The sequence below is a fragment of the Daucus carota genome, chromosome 6, assembly GCF_001625215.2.
Source record: "Daucus carota subsp. sativus chromosome 6, DH1 v3.0, whole genome shotgun sequence".
NCBI classification, from domain to species: Eukaryota; Viridiplantae; Streptophyta; class Magnoliopsida; order Apiales; family Apiaceae; genus Daucus; species Daucus carota.
In genome coordinates this window covers 25020005-25042219 of record NC_030386.2, presented here as the reverse complement: position 1 = coordinate 25042219, position 22215 = coordinate 25020005, and the positions used below count along the sequence as shown (strand labels likewise).

The window sequence follows — 22215 nt, the reverse complement described above, 5'->3', positions numbered from 1 at the left end:
CTGCCAGAATTTACAATATTTACGTATTACGTAGTACAGGAGTCTGGTGAATAATTCTTAAACATTTTCGCTTCATTTGCAGTACTTATCATGCGGCAGAAATGATAATGCATTCTATACATGTTTATATATAAATATATAACATTGTATGGATTCTATTTTTTTTTTTGTGACGTCGAATTGTAGCGGCAGGACCTAATATTTGTATTAATCTTGCTCTATTGATGCTATTTTAATATTTGAAATGTCCACCAATTTCCTAATAAATTACCAAATCACATCTAATCCGAAAGAATGATTCAATGATTTCATCCCCTGCAGGCTTTACTCCTCTGGCAATAGATTCTCAGAAGATTGAAACATGTTTAATTTCTTAATTAAAAATTTTATTTTTTTATTTAAAAATGTAAAACTATTTCAATAAAATATATACAGTATTTATCCTACTTTTAATAACTATTTTACTATAGCTTTCAAAAAAAAAATAACTATTTTACTATAAATTAGTTATAATAATAATAATAATAAAATATATAAATATTCACAATATTAAGCTATCCTAGTTCCTAGGACGACAATTTCAAGCTAATTAATGTGACACGTGTACCCTCTTTACACAAGGTCACAGACTCATAAGCTTATTCAACAGAAGAGCCGCAAGGCTCGTTTGTCGTTCGGCAAATACGATAGCTCCAGCCTCCAAACCCACCAAAAATAAACCCCGGTTTGCGTCCAAGAAAAGAAGTGGGTTCATGGAGGACTCACAAGTCACAACCATGAATCTGGGTTATGTTGCTCTCACAGTCTCGCTGTATTTTTTTTTGACAATGCAGGCTTATATGCCTTACAAATTAGTATCTGTTCTAATACTTTTCGGGTGAGCCAGAGTCGAACCCGGGTCTCCCGGGACAACAGAGCATAGACCCACCACCTGGGTTATCCAATCGTGCTCGTCTCGCTGTACTTAATTACAACTCCTATCATTCTATCACGTTGTTAAGAAAATCTCCAATATTATTAGATAAATTGGTCGGGGAAAATATTATATAATAATTAGTAATATTATAAATAATAAAAATTAATTTTACTCCAATTCTGTTAGTTATATATATAAGAAATAATATTTTATAATTATAATTATCAGAGAAAGTTAACTTGAATATGCAATAAGTGTAAAATATTAATATAAAATCGGAAGGGATGAAATGAACATTTGCGGATAATATGAAATTTTTTTAGTAATTACTTGTTAAGTTCCAACGGATATTCCGTCACTGTTTAAATGCAAATAACTAGAATTATATTGTTAAACGGTTGCAGCTCCATTACAAAAATTGTCAATGGAAAAAAAAATCGAGATGTTTTTTTGCAAAAGAATAGTATGTCGCCATTTTCATTGCTAACTTGTGTATTGTCAATGAATTTATTTTTTTCATGGTATGCCAGTATAAACAGATAAACAGATACAGACCTAAATTTTTATTACTAACACATTATTGTTGGAGAAAACGATTATATATATTAATTCGTTATATGAAATTGATTTGTATTTAATTGATATCTTAATTTTTTTTTTCATTCATGAGATACGGGTGTATTCAAGTCAGATTTTAAAAATGTATCAAAATCTTGAGTTATTTAATTAAGATTTTCGATTATGTTGTAAAATTCGTTGATATTCAATTAGGATTTTGAATTATACTTAATAATCTGATAATTTTCAATTGAAATTTTTAAAAATTCATTAAAATATGATTATATTCAAATTTTTATAGATTTTTTTGGATTTCATGAGATGATGAATTTTGTGAGATTTTTCAATATATTCTAAGTTTTCTAAAATTTCACTATAATCCATGAAAATTTGAAAAATTATACTTAAATTCTAAAGACTCTATATTAATTTTGTAATATTTTATATAAAATCTACGTGATATCAAAATTAAAAACAATCTACTAGAATATATCATATAATAATCTAATAAAATTCCATTTAAATAGCATCCTGAGCGGAAGAGGTTTGTATGGGTTGATGCTCTAACATCTTTCGCAAAACAAAACAGAATGCACGCGGATACAACAATTAACAACTGAAATATAGAGAATAATATACAAACTCAACCTCATAATACTCAAATCCAAGGAAATGAGTAATTAAAGATTACAACAAAATATAACAAAATGAAAACGTAGGGGTTTCCACAACCCTGTACTGGTTGGATTTGGTGGCGTTTCCGACAAATTACTGAAACATGTAGTTCGTGTTATATGGCTCCCTAGCTGAGATGAGATAGCAAAGCAAAAACATGCTAATATTAACGTCAATTCTTATGGTTCCTCCTGTCAATTCTTCTTTTTTTATAAGCTTAAATGTTCATGGACGGTATCCTGATCCCCGAAACCATAGATTATTCAACAAATTTTGCTATACACGTGAGTAATATTTAAAACGAGATTAGTCACTCAGTGAACACGGATATCACGAGCTGCCAAAATAATGAAATATAGTAATTACTATCAATTAATTAAACTTTTTCTGTCAAGTATTCTTATCTTCAGGTATCTTTCAGATTTCAAGAATTCAATGATATTCAAACAATATTTCACAAAGTCCAACATAATTGGACGGTATTCCATTAAATGTTTACAAAATAAAATATAGTCCTCATAATTGCTACTCCATTCAATTACTCCCTCCGTCTCAATTTATAGGTCCATTTTGGAATAAACACACATATTAAGAAAAAAGTTGGTTAGATAGAATCTTATCTCATGTACCATTAATTAGTGCATTGATAAGTGAGAATATAGTTGAGTTTCAAAAAAATCACAATAAATACAGGGATTTAGTGCATTGAGAAATGAGAATAATGTTGAGTTTCAAAAAAATCACAATTAATGTATAGATAAATTTGTATTGAAAGAAGAGAGGGACAAGTATTTTGGGACAATTTTTTTTTCCAAAATGGACCTATAAATTGAGACGGAGGGAGTACTAATATAAAATCAATAAATAACAGAATATTATTGTAAAGTTTTTATAAGTGATAGAGTTCAATGGAATTTTTAGTGTTTTCCTCTGCATCAGCTTTATCTTTTTCATAATATATTATTAGCCCGATACTTTTTATTACAATAAATGATAGATTTCGATGGAATATATTAAATAGCATAAATCAAATCATGATGTGCATAGCCGCATAGGACAGAACTAGTGTGTGTTGTCTGTATGGGCTATATATAGAGCAGTTTGGGCAATGGCCACCATACCTTAAACAAAACTTTAGCTAAGTTGAGCAGCCTCCAACTACATTAATCCCTTATCTCGACGTACACCAACTTATCTCATCTTCCATGGAGGCCAAGTCTGAAGATACTTATTATCTCACAATTGGGCTTTTGAATAACAACAATAAGAATATAAATGATGGGGTCAGTGTTGCTGTTGCTGAAGAAACAAATGGTAGTTATAAGTCATTTATAAGTCAAGCTACAGGGGGGACTACATCATTCTTCAAGACAGCCTTCAATGGTCTTAATGCCTTGTCAGGTTTTTTTTCCTTCCTCTTCTTCCTCTTGTTTACCAATTATGTCTGAGCGAGAATCGAACACAGGACCCGTCTTAATACATGTGTTTATGTAATTTATTTTGTTAGGTTGTTTTAACTTTTAAGTCAAGATATTAGTTGGGTCAAGAAAACCCATGAGTGATTGCTAACTTTATTTCATTTCCTTAAAATATTCTGTTTATGGTGAGGTTGGCTGCTTGGTCTTTTTTAGGCTTTTACCCTTTTAGGTGGATACTCTTAGAGTTTTTGTTTGGTTGAAGAAATCTAAAGGAATGAAAAAAATGTTTATTATGATGATATTGTTGTGTAATGTGTTTGATGAAATGAAAATTTTCAGGAGTTGGGATACTGTCAACACCCTATGCATTAGCATCAGGAGGATGGTTGAGCTTGATACTCTTGTTCATTATTGCTATTGTCACCTTCTACACAGCCTTGTTGATTCAATCATGTATGGATGCTGACTCGAGTATTCGGACTTACCCTGACATCGGGGAACGGGCATTCGGGAAAAAGGGCAGAGTTCTCGTATCGACTTTTATGAATTTAGAACTCTACTTGGTGGCCACAGGGTTCTTGATTTTAGAAGGAGATAATTTGAATAATTTGTTACCAGATATGGGATTTGAATTTAATGGTTTTAGAGTTGGAGGAAGGCAAAGTTTTATAATCATTGTGGCTCTTGTTATACTTCCCACAATCTTGTTAAACAACATGGGCCTTCTTTCTTATATTTCTGCAACTGGAGTCGTCGCCTCATTTGTGATTCTTGGCTCCATTTTTTGGACCGGAGCGTTTGAAGATATTGGGTTTCATGAAAAGGGGGAGTTACTGAATTTAAAGGGCATCCCTGCTGCTATTAGTTTGTATGCCTTCTGTTATTGCGCTCATCCGGTTTTTCCCACCCTGTACACTTCTATGGAGAATAAGAAGAATTTCTCCAAGGTAAATTTACAATTCTGATGTCATTGATGCCTACATTCAGCGCCGTCTTTAAACAAGTTTTAGATTAATGTCAAAGGAAATGTAGCGGCTATTGAGTTACAAACCGCGGTACCATATTTCACAACATTAGAACTAACTCCATTAAATCTATTTTCATTCATTGCAGGTCATGTTCCTGACCTTTCTCCTCTGCACCATCACTTATGCATCAATAGCAGTGTTCGGTTACCTTATGTTCGGGTCCATGCTAAAGTCACAAATAACCTTAAACCTTCCTATCAATAAAATTAGCTCAAAAATCGCCATATACACCACTCTGGTCAATCCCATCGCCAAGTATGCCTTGATATTAACTCCAATTGTTCACACCATTGAGAACCGTTTCCGATCTTTCTGCAAAAAGAAACCTAGTGTCTTCATTCGGACGACCCTGCTGACCAGCACTGTCATTGTAGCACTGGCCTTCCCTTTCTTCGGATTGCTCATGTCCCTTGTTGGCGCATTCCTCAGCGTCACAGCTTCAATATTACTCCCCTGCTTGTGCTACTTGAAGATATCGGGTGCTTATCAGAGACTTGGCTATGAAGTTGGAATTATATGGTGCATTCTGGTTTTCGGAGTTGCAGTTCTTGTAATTGGCACTTACACGGCTCTTGTGGAGATTATAGCTCAGTTGTAAGCAATTTTGTTATATATCTAGACATGAAGCTCGGTAGATTGCTGATTAGCTATTCTTACCAAGATTGTTGGACTCATTAGTGTTTGATGATATACTTTGAAATAGAGTTCAGAGAACATTGTCATTGCAGAAATTTGTAACAAATTGATTTGAGCTGATGATACGTAAACAGAGCTAGCTCACAATGAGACAAAAAGCATAAGTATAGATCATCTAGCGTTGAGATAACATATGATTCGGCTACGACATTCTTGTGATACGTTGAGATTTTAGGAGAATCGAAACGAGACCGGTATTTAAATATGCATTATGCAACCAATGATCTGAAATTTACATGGCTAATACTTACCAGAAAAGGACATGTATGATGTGCAGGATAATTCCGATAATGAGTGGGACAGGTCACAATGCAATGATAGTAACGCAAGTTTCATTAAAGGAAAGAAAAACATGTGGGGAGAGATTCAGATGTATATGTGCATGTGATAAGAGTTCTAGTAGTGTATGACTTGGTTTGAGAACCTTTATTTTTTTTCAAAGTCAAAGTGTTAATGTTCGTTTTTATTGTAATTTCATAAAATTGTATGACGTTCAAATTTATGATTTCTTTTATTAAATTATAGAGTTAATTACAATTTGTAACCCTTAGGATTGCTCCAAACGCACTTAAGATCCTGAACTATCAAACATGACATAATGCACCCTGAACTTTACATTCATGTGCAAGTTGTAACCCATAGTCACTATTCCGTCCAAATATGCCGTTAACTTTAACTGTTTGAGAGATAACAGTGTGTATATTAGTTTCCAACAGCTACTTTACCTCTTGTGAGCCCTCAAAAATTATGTATTATATTTTGAAATTATTTCTGAACACACACAACGATGTAAAAAAATTTAAAATAAGTTTAAAATATGTATCTAGATTTAGAATCTGAAAATTTATTATTATTTTTACATAAACGATGTAACTTATTTTGAAATTTTAAAATAAATACATATTTTAAAAATTATTTTAATAGTTTTTACATCGTTGTGTGTGTTCAGAAATAATTTCAAAATATAATACATAAATTTTGAGGAGTCACTGGGGGTAAAGTAGCTGTTAGAAACTAATATACACACTGTAACCTCTCAAACAGTTAAAGTTAACGGCATATTTGGACGGAATAGTGAATATGGGTTACAACTTGCACGGGAATGTAAAGTTCAGGGTACATTATGTCACGTTTGATAGTTCAGGATCTTAAGTGCGTTTGGAGCAATCCTAGGGGTTACAAACTGTAATTAACTAATAATTATAATATCACTTATCTGACAAGATATTATAATTTCATGAAAGTAAAATGAAATGATAAATAATAATCCGAATATTATGACCCTGTTTGAAAGTTTTTGGGGGCAAAATTAGAGATTTGAGGTGTGAGGTTTGACTACTACAATCCGCTAAAATTAATGTTTGGTAGTTAGCGGATTGAAATAGAGATTTGGATCCAAAAAACTAATTCCTAAAAAGCTACCTTGACGAGTTTTTTGAGTTATTTTGATTTGTGTCAAAAAAACTAATCAATCAAGTATTTATTAAACACTTTTACAAGAAAACAGCTGATTCAATCCACTCGCCAAAACATCTAATTCAATCTACAGCCAACTGTTAACCGCCAAAGGGGAGCATAACGTGGCCGAGTCTTGAGTCATGTTGGCCGACTCATCTTCTGCTGCTGTACATATCACTTGTTCAATTCCCATCCAGAAAACGACTGTATATATGATTAGCATGCCACGAACTTGACAAATCTCTATCCACTTGTCCCTCCCCGAGTCTATAAGTATCTCCATACTCCCTCTGTCCCTCTCATTTGTTTACAGTTACTATTTTGAGATGTCCCTCTCATTTCTTTACATTACCATAAATAATAAGTTTTTCTCATCATTACACCCACTATCTTCCCCACTATCTCATATTTAACAATAAAAACTACTATTACACCCACTACTTTCCTCCACTATTTCTAATCTATTATTAAATATTGATAGATTCCACCACTTTACCCACTTTTCATCTAACTTTACTCATTTTTCATATATTATCTTGGTCTCCGTGTCCCTCTCCAATGTAAACAATTGAGGGGGACGGAGGGAGTATAAGTTATTGTGATCACTAACTAAAGTTTACAATATTCAGATTTAAGTTTTAAGCGTGGACAAACTTCATGCCAATTAATGTGGCACATGTACCATCTTTAACACGAGGTCATTATATTATCAGCTATCTGCATATACGATTAAATATAGTTTAATTGTTGGTTGATTGGTCTACAAAAACTCGCAAGAATCAATCAATATACTTATATAAAGGAGAAGCGAGGGGCGTCTATGTGGCGCCTCTCACATCGCTCCGTTCGATTTTTCTAATTTTCTGGATTTTTTGGATGAAAAATATCAAAAATTAGAACTACCTTTTTTAGTTTCGGGTATATTAGAAGCAAATTTCAGAATCTGATTTTGTTTCAGATTATTTATGGAATATAGTAGCTTGAAAGTTTTAATCTGATTTTATTTCAAATTATTTAATTATGAGAAATCAATCAATATACTTATATAAAGGAGAAGCGAGGGGCGTCTAGGTGGCGTCTCTCACATCGCTCCGTTCGATTTTTCTAATTTTCTGGATTTTTTGGAATTATATAAAGGAGAAGCGAGGGGCGTCTAGGTGGCGTCTCTCACATCGCTCCGTTCGATTTTTCTAATTTTCTGGATTTTTTGGATTAAAAATATCAAAAATTAGAACTACCTTTTTTAGTTTCAGGTATATTAGAAGTAAGTTTCAGAATCTGATTTTGTTTCAGATTATTTATGGAATATAGTAGCTTGAAAGTTTTAATCTGATTTTATTTCAAATTATTTAATTATGAGAAATACAGATTATTTATGGAATATAGTAGCTTGAAAATTTTATTCTGATTTTGTTCAGATTATTTATGGAATATAGTAGCTTTAAAGTTTTAATCTGATTTTGTTTCACATTATTTAATCATGGGAAATACAGATTATTTATGGAATATAGTAGCTTGAAAATTTTATTCTGATTTTGTTCAGATTATTTAATTATGGGAAAGAGTAGCAAACAAGTCTCTCTGCACATATAAATACCCGTATAGATCGTATGGTTTTGGATCATCTAAACACAAACTCCTCTCTCAATACCACCAACCTACCTCTTTCTGGTGATAGTTCTCTTACTTGATTTTTAAAGGAGAAGCGAGGGGCGTGTAGGTGGCGCCTCTCACATCGCTCCAATCTATTTTTCTAATTTTCTGAAATTTTTGGATGAAAAATATCAAAAATTAGAACTATCTTTCTCTTGCTCGATTTCTAACTCGGAGTATTGGAGTCCACAAATCCAAACACAGAAAAAGAATATAGTCTTGACATGATATTAATGGTTGATATTGTGACGCCCCCAGATCTACATCCCGCGGATCTGGTCCGCCACTAAACATCTGGCTCAAAACAACACTTGCATCACATATTAATATGACACATTCCAACTCTTGCCCCACAAGTCCAGGGTCGATCGTCTTACAACATTACCACCGAGTCTAACTTTATTACATAAAGGAAAGTCTGATTTCAGACCATTATAATAACTATAGCTCGTACTACCAAGCGACGTAGTCTAGCAGTCTCAACTTGGGTGATGCGCCTTTTCCCTGCCTTTGCCAAAAACCCATTTTCGGGCGGTATTCTTGAGTCGTGCCATACTCACTATTTACTGTTCAAAAAGAAATAAAATAGATGCAAGAATGAGCAATCATATTGCTCAGCAAGTCCACATAGAACAAAACAACAATCAACTGAATATGCACACAAAGCATAGAAACAATTCAAGTTAAGCAACAAAGCAGCTACCGTCAAATGACAACACAAGTTCAAGTAAAGAAAACGCTGGTCTTCCACCTTTCGGTAACACTACATGGCTCGATCAGCACCGTTTCGTGAATACCGTTCTCCTGTGTGATCTTTGCAGTCTGATCGTAACCGCACAAGACACACCTACCACTCTCATTTGCTAGCATAAGGGCTAACACTTGTAACCCTAAACTATCTGCCTTACCAGATAGTAAATTCTCAACTCTACCACGAATTTAATAAATTCGTGTTGACCAGCTTGAACAGATTCCTCCGAATACAAGGAAATTCTCCCAAACAAACATCAATCATCAGTACTCATCTCTACCAAAGAAGTGCGAACAATGCACCCTTTCAACAAAGATTACCCGAAGGTAGAAGTGAAGATAATTAAAAGAACTAGATTCCAAAGAATAAGATGATCTCCAAAAAGGGAGTAAGTAAATTGTGGTGAGATCATCGCTGCAATATATTCACCTCAAGTTTTTGAAGATTCAAAATATTATCGTTATTAGGATCAGCTCATTCCCGTACAATGGGAGGACTCGAATTATGGAAAGTAATATATGAACAATATCTTTAAAGCCTTCAAAATGAAACAGAGATATTTTCTCGATTCACATTGGTACGAAATGTAATATCTTCACAATCAACACTTTTCACACAATTACCAAATAGGCACGAAAAACTTCACGTTAAGAGAGGGATAGTGAACTTGCCTGTCGTCCTTAGCTTGAAAGTATTCCAATTTAAGTTGAATAATCAAGCTCGTCTTCCAAATAATCAATCTTCTATGTCACAAAAATAATAAATTTAGAAATCCTATCTTAAAATAATGATCTCAAAGGATCCACTAAAATTATTTAATAATACTTGTCTCGTTCTTTACTTTATGTCTTTAATCCCGAATATCTTTATATACCCATGCATTTTATTACTCAATTTTCTTTTTCTAAATATCCCCTCAAATCCGTCATTAAATCTTATTTTAATAATATGATTTCATCTTCAACAAGTAATAACATAATATTTCTAATTTATAATTTATTCCTCAAAATCTCACTTCCTCCAATTTAATCCTTTATACAAATATTCATTATTAATTACTATTAAACTTATCATTTGACTTATTTCTTAAAATCCTAATATTTTCGGATTTATAACTTAATATTGAAACCATTCCCTTCTCGAAGATTCGACTCTTTTCAATATTAATCTCATTCTCCTCAATATTTCTAGCTAACATCAATCTCTATTTAATCTCTTTTTACTTACTTTTTTCAAGGATCCCATTTTCCATGTTTCCCGATATTTAGTCATACCCATTTATTGTTATAATCTTTTAATATTTATTACAACCTCGATTCTCATTTAACAAAATTTATTATTAAATATTGTTTATGAATTACCAACATTTCATTTAACTATTCCAAGTATGTACCCAAAAATTTACCTATTTAATAAACTAATTTTATTCTCCTTTCATATTTTTATTATCCATATTATTAAATATAAATTTACTGATTTGCTCCTCTCTCTAACCTCCCACTTCCCTCTCTCCTCCGGCCCCAGTGCTGCCTAGAGTCGCTGTTGAAGGGTGCCCCCTAGCGGCTCCGGCTTCTTCTTTAACAGCAACCACAATTAGCAATATCTAGATTTATTCATGCTCAATTGACAACCCATCAACAAAATCAAACAAAGTCCCAAATTATTATAACTCTAGCTTGCACAACTTTGGATTCCATTAAAATATTTAAGTTACTCAATTAAGCCACCATACAGTGCCTAAATATGGTGTATATGCTACCCAATTTCATTGGAATACTGAGTATATATACAAGCAGGTCCTTAACTTATTTTAAACACAAGAATTTAGTATATGATGTATAAAGAATTAGTTACCTTAACATTTTGCTTTGCTTTCCTTCTTCACAAATAACCATCCACAACACTTTCTCCTTTTCACTTGCTCCAAATCTCCTCTGCTACTCTTCAGATTTTCTCAACTTTTTTGTAAACAAAATAATGAGTGCATTCCTTGGTTTTTATACTAATTCCTTAATCACCATTAGCACTTAATTGGGTTTAATTAATACTTAATTAAAAAAAATTACTTGGTCCCCAAGTTTACTTGGGCACCAAATTTTATATTTATATTTTTTTTTATCTACTTTCTTGCTCCACAAGTAACGTCTCGCTGTTATATAATTTGCTCGTTTTATTCTCGAATATCTTTGATTCCGATGCTACTATTTAAATAATTAAATATTATTCAAGATAATAAAATAAAACAATTAACTACATAATTATTCTAATATTTTCTAAATATTTCGTGATTTATAAATAATAAAGATTAAATATCTATTCTAGCCACCCCGTAACATTTATTTCCGAGTTGTAGAATAGTTAAACTATTCGTGTCTATTAGTTTATTTACGGAACAGATTTCTAAATATATCTGAATAGATTAAGCTACTGGCCAGCACTAAAATAAAATCTAAGACTCATGCCGTTACTAAATTATTTTAAACGCCGTCATGATGGACTCATAAATAATAATAATTTTACGTGCATAAATTAAATACTTATTTTATTCACGTACTTGAAAATTTGTGGGTGTTACATTCTTCCCTCCTTTAAAAGATTCCGACCTCGGAATCATGATTGGTGCTGAAACAACTTTCAACAGTTCTTTTTCATTGTCTCTTCTAGTTCTCACATAGCTTCTTCTACAACTTGATTTTTCAAATTACTTTAACTAATTTCACTTTCTTGTTTCTCAACTCTTGATATTTTGAATCTATGATCTTTACTGGCTTTTCTTCATATGTTAAATCAGATTGAAGGTTTATTGGCTCGTAGTTCAGAACATGATGATCGTCGGTCATATAAGCTTTCAAAAGAGAAACGTGAAATATATTGTGAATGTGTTGTAAATCTGGGGATAAAGCTAGTTGATAAGAAACAACTCCCACTTTCCTTAAGATTTCAAATGGTCCCATATATCTTGGGTTCAACTTACTTCTTTTCCCACACCTAATTACACCCTTCCAGGGCGATATCTTTAAAAGCAATTTTTTTCCCTACATCAAAGGCTTTCTTTTCTTTCTAAATCTGCATATTTCTTTTGTCTATCTATTACAACTAATCCCTTTCGTATCTTTTCAATTTATTGTTTAGTGGGTTGAACTAGTTTTGGTCCCACAATCTTTTTCTCCCGACCTCGTTCCAACAAAGAGGAGATCTACACTTTCTACCATACAATGCCTCGAAAGGTGCCATACTAATGCTAAAGTGATAACTATTGTTGTATGCAAATTCCACTAAAGGTAAGTGATCATTCCAACTCCCTTAAAGTCCAAAGAACAAGCTCTTAACATATCCTCTATAGTATGAATTGTTCTTTTACTCTGTCCATCAGTCTAGGGGTGGTACATAGTACTCAGGTTAAGCCTAGTTTCAAAACATTTCTAAAATGTTTGCCAAAATCTCGATGTAAACCTCGTATCTTTATCCGAAATAATTGATACTAACACTATATGCTTAGATACAACTTCTTTCATATACATCTTTACTAATCTTTTCACGGGTATATTTCTTAGTAATAGGAAGGAAATGCGCATTTTTTTTAAATAAAAATAAAAATTAATCTATCAATAATTATCCAAATAGCATTATGATTGGCTCGGGTTTTAGGTAAATCTACTATGAAATCTATGGTGATATGTTTCAATTTCCATTCTGCAATTCCTAATGGTTGCAATAATCCACTAGGTCATTGATGCTCTACTTTTACTTTCAACCATTTGCTTACCCAATCAGCGATCTCTCTTTTCATATTAGGCCACCAATAATTTTTCTTCAAGTCTTGGTACATCTTAGTACTTCCTGGGTGTATAGAATATCTCGATTCATGAGCTTTACTCTAAAATATCTCACTTAAGATATGTCAATTTAGGAATTTAAATCATATTAGCAAATCTCCTCTTTTTTTTTTTTTTTGATCCTTAATAACTTGGGTTGCATTAATATCTCAAGAATCTTTTCCTCCTTTTGCTCTGAATTCTTAATCTTCAATTCTAGCCTTTTTATTTCCTTAATCAATTTCTTTAATAAAGACATCACATTAATTCTTTCCTTTCGACTTAACACCTCAGCAACTATATTTGCCTTCCATGGGTGATAGTTAATCGAATAGTCATAGTCCTTTATCAATCCTAACCATCTCCTTTGTCTCATATTCAGCTCCTACGTATTTTAAACTCTTATGACCAGTGAATATCTCACACTTCTCACCATACAGGTGATGTCGCTAAATTTTTTTTTTTTTAGAGCAAATACTATAACAACTAATTCTAGGTCATGGATAGGGTATCTCAGCTCGTACTCCTTAAGTTACCTAGAAGCATACGCTATAACTTTTCCATGTTACATAAGAACACATCCTAGCTAGTTCCTTATGGGATGCTCATTACACATCACAAATTTTCCTGTCTCTTATGTCAGGTCAACATGGTGGTCATTGTTGGTCGCTTCTTTAATTCTTGAAAAACTCTCCTCGCACTTAATGGTCCATTCAAACTTCTCTTATTTTCTTGTAAACTTAGTCAAAGGGGTCTCAATTTTAGAGAAATCTTTCAAAAATATAATATCCTACTAAATCAAGAAAACTTTTTTTTTTAAATCCAGCTGGGTCCTTGGTCTTTCCCAATTTGATACTGTCCCAATCTTTACAGGGTCTACCAATATTTCTTTCTTAGAAGCTATATGTCTTAAAACTGCACTTGCTTTATCAAAATTCTCATTTCGAAAATTTTGCAGATAACTTTTCTTTCCTCAAAATTTTTCTAAGTTATTTTAAGATGCTCAACATGCTCTTCTTTCGTCTGAGAATTCAATATCATCAATAAAACAATAACGAACTTATCTAAATATTTCTTTAATACTCTATTCATAAGATCCATAATTGTTATAGGTGCATTAGTCAATCCGAAAGGCATCTCTTAAGCACTCACAATGTTTATGTCGGATGCTAAAGACTGTCTTAGGTACATTCTCAGACCCGATTCTGTAACTGATGGTATCCAGATCTCGTGTCTATCTCAAAAAGTAAGATGCTTTCCTCATCAAATAAAACAATCATCAACCCTATGCAAGGGCCATCTTATTAAATCTCGATAATCGATGTAACAACCCTCAAATCCAGGGGTCTGGATTTGACATCTCCATACAACACCTTCTTAAAACACTTTAGGAAAAATTGCGTTTTTGAAAAGAACAAAATCAAACAATTTGATATCTGACCATTTCGAGAAGAATTTAAAGGAAATCAGAATTTTTAAAACTCTCTTGGACATATAGAAGTCTTTCACAATGGTATCACTGATCAATGAGTTTTCAAAGTAGCTTTCGTTTGAAATAAAAGGATGATTGGGAGCCCAATATGATCAAATGAACTAAGTGTTGCGTGTCCAAATTAAGACACTACTAAAGGTTGTTAACCTTCTTGTAATTACAACACACACAAGTGATGGCGTCCCATCCAACTCCTATCACACAGATAGGTATACCTTGTGTCCCCTATAATTAGGGTTGTTCATCCCAATCAGATTGAAGAAATATCAAGGAATATTTATTTCAAGGATTTGCTTTTGAATCGTTTTTTTTTCACAATTTAAACAACCTTGATCTACCATGATTATTTCTCAACACACTTCTTCCAAGGAATGCGAGCAATGCATCCTTTAATCACAATTCAAGGATTTTCAGTGGATAAAATCAGAAATAGGATCAAATATGAGACGATCTCTTAGAATTATTAGATTGAGATCATCATTGTGGTGTATATTTATTCTAATTCTCGAATCATGAATCACAAAAGATTTTGTAACATCAAAGAAATATTGATTATTAGGAGTAGTCGCTTCCGAACAAAGGAAGGACTCAAGATACAAAATAAACTTCTTAGTTTTCAAAATGAGATTTGATGTCAACTTGAGCTTAAATAGTGTGAAACGTAATATTATTCATAAATAGCGTATTCTACAGATCTTCTATTCAGGAAACGGGGATCTCCCTTGTAAGGCGTTCGCGGTTTGTGAAGTTCTAAACCTTTGATTTCCTTCTATTTCACCTATATTCTCTGCTCGCGGCATCTCTTATTTCACAAAAGGTTTCTTCACACCATGAGTCCAACGTTTCTTTTCTATATTTTTATATTGTTTTGCAGGGGTTTCCATTTCCTATCGACAATCTCTATGTTAAACAACTCATTTCTTGCCTCAACTATACAAGTTTTGTACACTTATGTCGCATAGCTAGCAATCTTGAGAACAGTAACCCTACTATGAATCCAGGGCTTTAAGCCCGGCTGTAAACGTTTAGGTTTCTTTTCGTCCGTATTTACTCGATGCGGAATAAATTTCGAAAGTTCGATAAACTTAGCTTCATGTTCAGCTACTAACATACTCTCTTGCTTAGGTTCTAGAAATTTGAGCTCTATATGATTCTCTGGGTGTTTAGGAACATACTTCTCTAGGAATAACTTTGTAAACCTAGTCCATGATATCACACTAGACTCTTCTAGAACTTGCTTAGCTTCCCACCAATAATTAGCCTCTTCATTAAGTAGCAAAGATAGTTTTCTTATCATCTTCTTCACCAACTATTTCAAAAATCTTTTCTATTTCTCTTAGCCATATCTTGGCTTCAACGGGATCTATAATCCTTTTAAACTCTTGGGGTTGTAAGTTTGATAAGTTGACTCGGAGAACTTTTCTCAGGATTGCTTTCAAAATTCTGGGTATATATGTTGTTGAAAAAGATCAACAAGTAAATGAACAGGATTTGTTCTGGGTTGAAATCCAGGTGGAGCATCTGGTATTGATTCATCAACAGGGTTGTCATTCAGGTTTGAATCCGTCTCAATATATAAGAGTAGACGAAACAGTCTAATAGGTCTCATCATTATACAAAATACCAGGTTTATTCAAAGATACAACAAGGTGCAATTTTGTAAAATACACAATATATAACTTTTGAAAACAGGCTCCACATTTTGGTTGAAAATACAAGTTGTACCAAAGTTGCATATTTTTGAAAACTTTAGAAACTTTAAAGGTTGCACCTTTTCTTTTGAAAACTCTAAAACTTTAGAAACTTGAACATTTATCTTTTTGAAAACCTCTAGAAAACAACTTTAAAAGGTTGAATAAATACACACATTAAAATTTCACATTAGATCATTGATGTAGCAGATGCAAGATAGGTTGACAGGAATGAAACATGTCAAAAGTAGTTGACAAGTGCAAGAAGCATAGGGAAGGTATAGACAAAGAAAGAGACACCAATATGACAACAAGATTGATCATCCTTCCGAAAGTGGTCAGAATATTCGAAGCTTTTAGGGTACAAGTCATGATATAGAAGTATATATGATCTGGTCATCACCCTACTACATCAAATCTGATCTGGACATCACTATACAAAAGATCACTTTATATAAATCTCTATTGCCAGAATGATCTATTGATCGAAACTGTAGCATCTGTATCTAAAATAAAAAGAGGCACACGATCCTCTATTCTGATACTATACAGTGTCTCTATATCCTCTAGATACATCATATACTATAACTGAGATACACACAAACTATATGTGTTATCTCTTGAAAGTCAAAAAAAACAAATCTATCATCCAAATATCTCTGAGACCCTATGTTGGAACTCCTAAAAGGCTCTATTTATCAGCATTGTAACAAGTTTAACATTTACATATCATGGGCCGGTGGAGGGAATCTCACCGATATCAGTACGAAGTCCCTCGAATATAGAAATATAAATCTTATACACAATCTCCATACTAAACACTCGGGTTAGAAATCCTGAACCCGCAGAACAAACATAGGATCATAAGATCCTGGAATCCCAAATATAGAGTCATATTTAGACTCTCTCAATTGCCGGTGAACTAAAGACATATACTCTGAAAGTGGTATAAAGTTGCCACTCGAAGGTATAGAAACTGGTACAATAGAAGATCCGTTAATTTGAAAAGGAGTAGTCTGAAGTGCAAAAAAACTAGAATAGTGGACAAAGCTGTAAGTGGTACAAAAGTCCCGGATAAAGTGGTAACAGCGGGTGGAACTCGAACTCGAGGCACGTTTAGTGTATAAACAAAAGTATTGCTACTTAAAGGTGGACACAGCAGTCCCAAAATGACAACGATTAAAAGTATGTGTGGTAGCAGGGCTATATGGAAGAGGTGTGGGCTCAAAATGTCGAAGCAAGTCTAAAATGAAAGTGTCTCCATTCTCCGAAACAAGTGGAGGAACAGTAGAAGTGGTATTTGAAAATGAAGTGGTCAAAGTAGGAACAGAAGTCAACTCAAGTAAAGATGGAAAGATGTCTATCCCATCACTCTTATTGAACTCAGAAGATTCTTTATCCCCGATATCCTCAACTACTAAGTTAATGATCTCAGGTGTTGGTGGTTCTAATATCGGTATAGAAGAATTCTCATACTCGATATCGTTCATCTCAATCTTCATCAATGGTTTAGAATCAGTCGTAACCTGACATCTACATAATACAACAAACACCATTAATAATAGTTACTACTACGATTGCTCGTAACTGTAAACGTTTATAGTTGTAGGGTCTACTAACCCTTTGCTAAAAGTTTATTTGCTATATATGTTCTCTAACATATGGAGATAGGTTCTTCTAGGATACCTATCTTAATCCTCGTGTCATTCTCGCTCGTCATATTCCTAGGGTTTCTCGAATCCTAAGGATATAACTACAGCTCTGATACCAAACTTGTGACGCCCCCAGATCTACATCCCGCGGATCTGGTCCGCCACTAAACATCTGGCTCAAAACAACACTTGCATCACATATTAATATGACACATTCCAACTCTTGCCCCACAAGTCCAGGGTCGATCGTCTTACAACATTACCACCGAGTCTAACTTTATTACATAAAGGAAAGTCTGATTTCAGACCATTATAATAACTATAGCTCGTACTACCAAGCGACGTAGTCTAGCAGTCTCAACTTGGGTGATGCGCCTTTTCCCTGCCTTTGCCAAAAACCCATTTTCGGGCGGTATTCTTGAGTCGTGCCATACTCACTATTTACTGTTCAAAAAGAAATAAAATAGATGCAAGAATGAGCAATCATATTGCTCAGCAAGTCCACATAGAACAAAACAACAATCAACTGAATATGCACACAAAGCATAGAAACAATTCAAGTTAAGCAACAAAGCAGCTACCGTCAAATGACAACACAAGTTCAAGTAAAGAAAACGCTGGTCTTCCACCTTTCGGTAACACTACATGGCTCGATCAGCACCGTTTCGTGAATACCGTTCTCCTGTGTGATCTTTGCAGTCTGATCGTAACCGCACAAGACACACCTACCACTCTCATTTGCTAGCATAAGGGCTAACACTTGTAACCCTAAACTATCTGCCTTACCAGATAGTAAATTCTCAACTCTACCACGAATTTAATAAATTCGTGTTGACCAGCTTGAACAGATTCCTCCGAATACAAGGAAATTCTCCCAAACAAACATCAATCATCAGTACTCATCTCTACCAAAGAAGTGCGAACAATGCACCCTTTCAACAAAGATTACCCGAAGGTAGAAGTGAAGATAATTAAAAGAACTAGATTCCAAAGAATAAGATGATCTCCAAAAAGGGAGTAAGTAAATTGTGGTGAGATCATCGCTGCAATATATTCACCTCAAGTTTTTGAAGATTCAAAATATTATCGTTATTAGGATCAGCTCATTCCCGTACAATGGGAGGACTCGAATTATGGAAAGTAATATATGAACAATATCTTTAAAGCCTTCAAAATGAAACAGAGATATTTTCTCGATTCACATTGGTACGAAATGTAATATCTTCACAATCAACACTTTTCACACAATTACCAAATAGGCACGAAAAACTTCACGTTAAGAGAGGGATAGTGAACTTGCCTGTCGTCCTTAGCTTGAAAGTATTCCAATTTAAGTTGAATAATCAAGCTCGTCTTCCAAATAATCAATCTTCTATGTCACAAAAATAATAAATTTAGAAATCCTATCTTAAAATAATGATCTCAAAGGATCCACTAAAATTATTTAATAATACTTGTCTCGTTCTTTACTTTATGTCTTTAATCCCGAATATCTTTATATACCCATGCATTTTATTACTCAATTTTCTTTTTCTAAATATCCCCTCAAATCCGTCATTAAATCTTATTTTAATAATATGATTTCATCTTCAACAAGTAATAACATAATATTTCTAATTTATAATTTATTCCTCAAAATCTCACTTCCTCCAATTTAATCCTTTATACAAATATTCATTATTAATTACTATTAAACTTATCATTTGACTTATTTCTTAAAATCCTAATATTTTCGGATTTATAACTTAATATTGAAACCATTCCCTTCTCGAAGATTCGACTCTTTTCAATATTAATCTCATTCTCCTCAATATTTCTAGCTAACATCAATCTCTATTTAATCTCTTTTTACTTACTTTTTTCAAGGATCCCATTTTCCATGTTTCCCGATATTTAGTCATACCCATTTATTGTTATAATCTTTTAATATTTATTACAACCTCGATTCTCATTTAACAAAATTTATTATTAAATATTGTTTATGAATTACCAACATTTCATTTAACTATTCCAAGTATGTACCCAAAAATTTACCTATTTAATAAACTAATTTTATTCTCCTTTCATATTTTTATTATCCATATTATTAAATATAAATTTACTGATTTGCTCCTCTCTCTAACCTCCCACTTCCCTCTCTCCTCCGGCCCCAGTGCTGCCTAGAGTCGCTGTTGAAGGGTGCCCCCTAGCGGCTCCGGCTTCTTCTTTAACAGCAACCACAATTAGCAATATCTAGATTTATTCATGCTCAATTGACAACCCATCAACAAAATCAAACAAAGTCCCAAATTATTATAACTCTAGCTTGCACAACTTTGGATTCCATTAAAATATTTAAGTTACTCAATTAAGCCACCATACAGTGCCTAAATATGGTGTATATGCTACCCAATTTCATTGGAATACTGAGTATATATACAAGCAGGTCCTTAACTTATTTTAAACACAAGAATTTAGTATATGATGTATAAAGAATTAGTTACCTTAACATTTTGCTTTGCTTTCCTTCTTCACAAATAACCATCCACAACACTTTCTCCTTTTCACTTGCTCCAAATCTCCTCTGCTACTCTTCAGATTTTCTCAACTTTTTTGTAAACAAAATAATGAGTGCATTCCTTGGTTTTTATACTAATTCCTTAATCACCATTAGCACTTAATTGGGTTTAATTAATACTTAATTAAAAAAAATTACTTGGTCCCCAAGTTTACTTGGGCACCAAATTTTATATTTATATTTTTTTTTATCTACTTTCTTGCTCCACAAGTAACGTCTCGCTGTTATATAATTTGCTCGTTTTATTCTCGAATATCTTTGATTCCGATGCTACTATTTAAATAATTAAATATTATTCAAGATAATAAAATAAAACAATTAACTACATAATTATTCTAATATTTTCTAAATATTTCGTGATTTATAAATAATAAAGATTAAATATCTATTCTAGCCACCCCGTAACATTTATTTCCGAGTTGTAGAATAGTTAAACTATTCGTGTCTATTAGTTTATTTACGGAACAGATTTCTAAATATATCTGAATAGATTAAGCTACTGGCCAGCACTAAAATAAAATCTAAGACTCATGCCGTTACTAAATTATTTTAAACGCCGTCATGATGGACTCATAAATAATAATAATTTTACGTGCATAAATTAAATACTTATTTTATTCACGTACTTGAAAATTTGTGGGTGTTACAGATATCAACAAAATAAACTATTAGTGATGTATGTTTGTTGGTTATTCTTTTATAATATCTGTTTTGTTCATCGGACACGTTTGTTGTTGTTAATTTTTATATGATTTACTTTGTATACAGGAAAAAATTATTCATGCATTATCTGTTTGCTCCGTTCAAGCAACTTTTAAGAGGATAGTTATAAACCGTTATCTCACAGATTTAAGTTAGATGTTTTTATGCACAATCAATCCAAAAAAATTGGAGGAAGGTGACAGTGCAAGAACATGATTACTTTTCAAAAAAAAAAATAAAGATTCGTCATGCTTTAAATTGTTAATTACGTGTATAAATTTATTTTCATTTCTTCACCATGAACTATATATAGTCCAATTTTACAATTTTATATATTAGTATTGGTATTATATCAAGATTTTTATAATATAAATTTATTTTATCCTACAAATATTAACTTTGAAATATTAGTATACCTTTTATAGACATCCACAAAATTATTTTATTCTATAAATATTAATATTGAATTATTAATATAATTTTTATAGGCCGCCGCAACGCGCGGTTTCTCAACTAGTATGATAATATTTATAATGTTGTCTGTTTGACTATATCAAAAATTATAACAAATAAGATATCAGGATAAAACTATTCACAACTTATTTAAATATACAATAAGTACAAGAAACAAAAAAAACCAATTTCTAAATATTATATTTTCTTCTTTCATAAGATATACTGTAATTAGCTTCACCGCTGAACAAAAATAATCAAATCGACCAAATTAAACTTGGTCGAACCGACTATACCGCCGTCTTTTATAATTTTAAATAACCTAGTTTAGTTCCATATAATTATGATATATAATTATATCTCATGTTTTTTATTGTTTGAAATTTAAATTGTAAATTTATATATTTAATAAAATATTGATCATAAAATATTATCCTATCTCGATTGTATAAAATATACACTAAGGTGTATACACAATTTTATATCAAATTCTTATTTAGTATAAAAAATATTAATAATATTTATATAATTCAAATTGTTACAAAATTAGGAAATCGAACCAATCCACTAATTTATCAATTCATGATTTTTAAAAAATATTTTAAATTAGAATATAATCAATAAATTAATAAAATATTTTTTATAAATCAATAAAAAATTTATTCGGAGTTTTGTATAAATCGATGACCTCTAAACCCAA

The 22215-nt window shown here is 32.4% G+C and overlaps 1 protein-coding gene and 1 long non-coding RNA gene across 2 annotated transcripts; one reads left to right on the top strand and one right to left on the bottom strand.

Moving 5' to 3' along the window:
- Window positions 1–3259: 3259 nt before the first annotated feature.
- Window positions 3260–5251, top strand: LOC108225427 (amino acid transporter AVT1I). The gene is made up of 3 exons (XM_017400283.2): window positions 3260–3550; window positions 3907–4514; window positions 4681–5251. Exons 1-3 carry the CDS (start codon window positions 3355–3357, stop codon window positions 5191–5193), a joined length of 1317 nt encoding a protein of 438 aa, XP_017255772.1. The 5' UTR covers window positions 3260–3354; the 3' UTR covers window positions 5194–5251.
- Window positions 5252–8630: 3379 nt separating this feature from the next.
- Window positions 8631–20912, bottom strand: LOC135146985 (uncharacterized). Its single transcript, XR_010284204.1, has 3 exons — window positions 20287–20912; window positions 11008–19172; window positions 8631–9893 (listed from the first exon to the last, which is right to left on the bottom strand). It is a non-coding gene; the product is annotated as an uncharacterized LOC135146985 (long non-coding RNA).
- Between the last annotated feature and the right edge of the window lie 1303 nt (window positions 20913–22215).

What these genes read in the sequence shown, in the direction of transcription:
- LOC108225427 (XM_017400283.2), top strand. Translation starts at nt 3,355, where the DNA reads ATGGAGGCCAAGTCTGAAGATACTTATTATCTCACAATTGGGCTTTTG. An exon ending in TGGTCTTAATGCCTTGTCAG is followed by an intron (nt 3,551 to 3,906) that starts GTTTTTTTTCCT and finishes GAAAATTTTCAG; the next exon opens with GAGTTGGGATACTGTCAACA. An exon ending in ATAAGAAGAATTTCTCCAAG is followed by an intron (nt 4,515 to 4,680) that starts GTAAATTTACAA and finishes CATTCATTGCAG; the next exon opens with GTCATGTTCCTGACCTTTCT.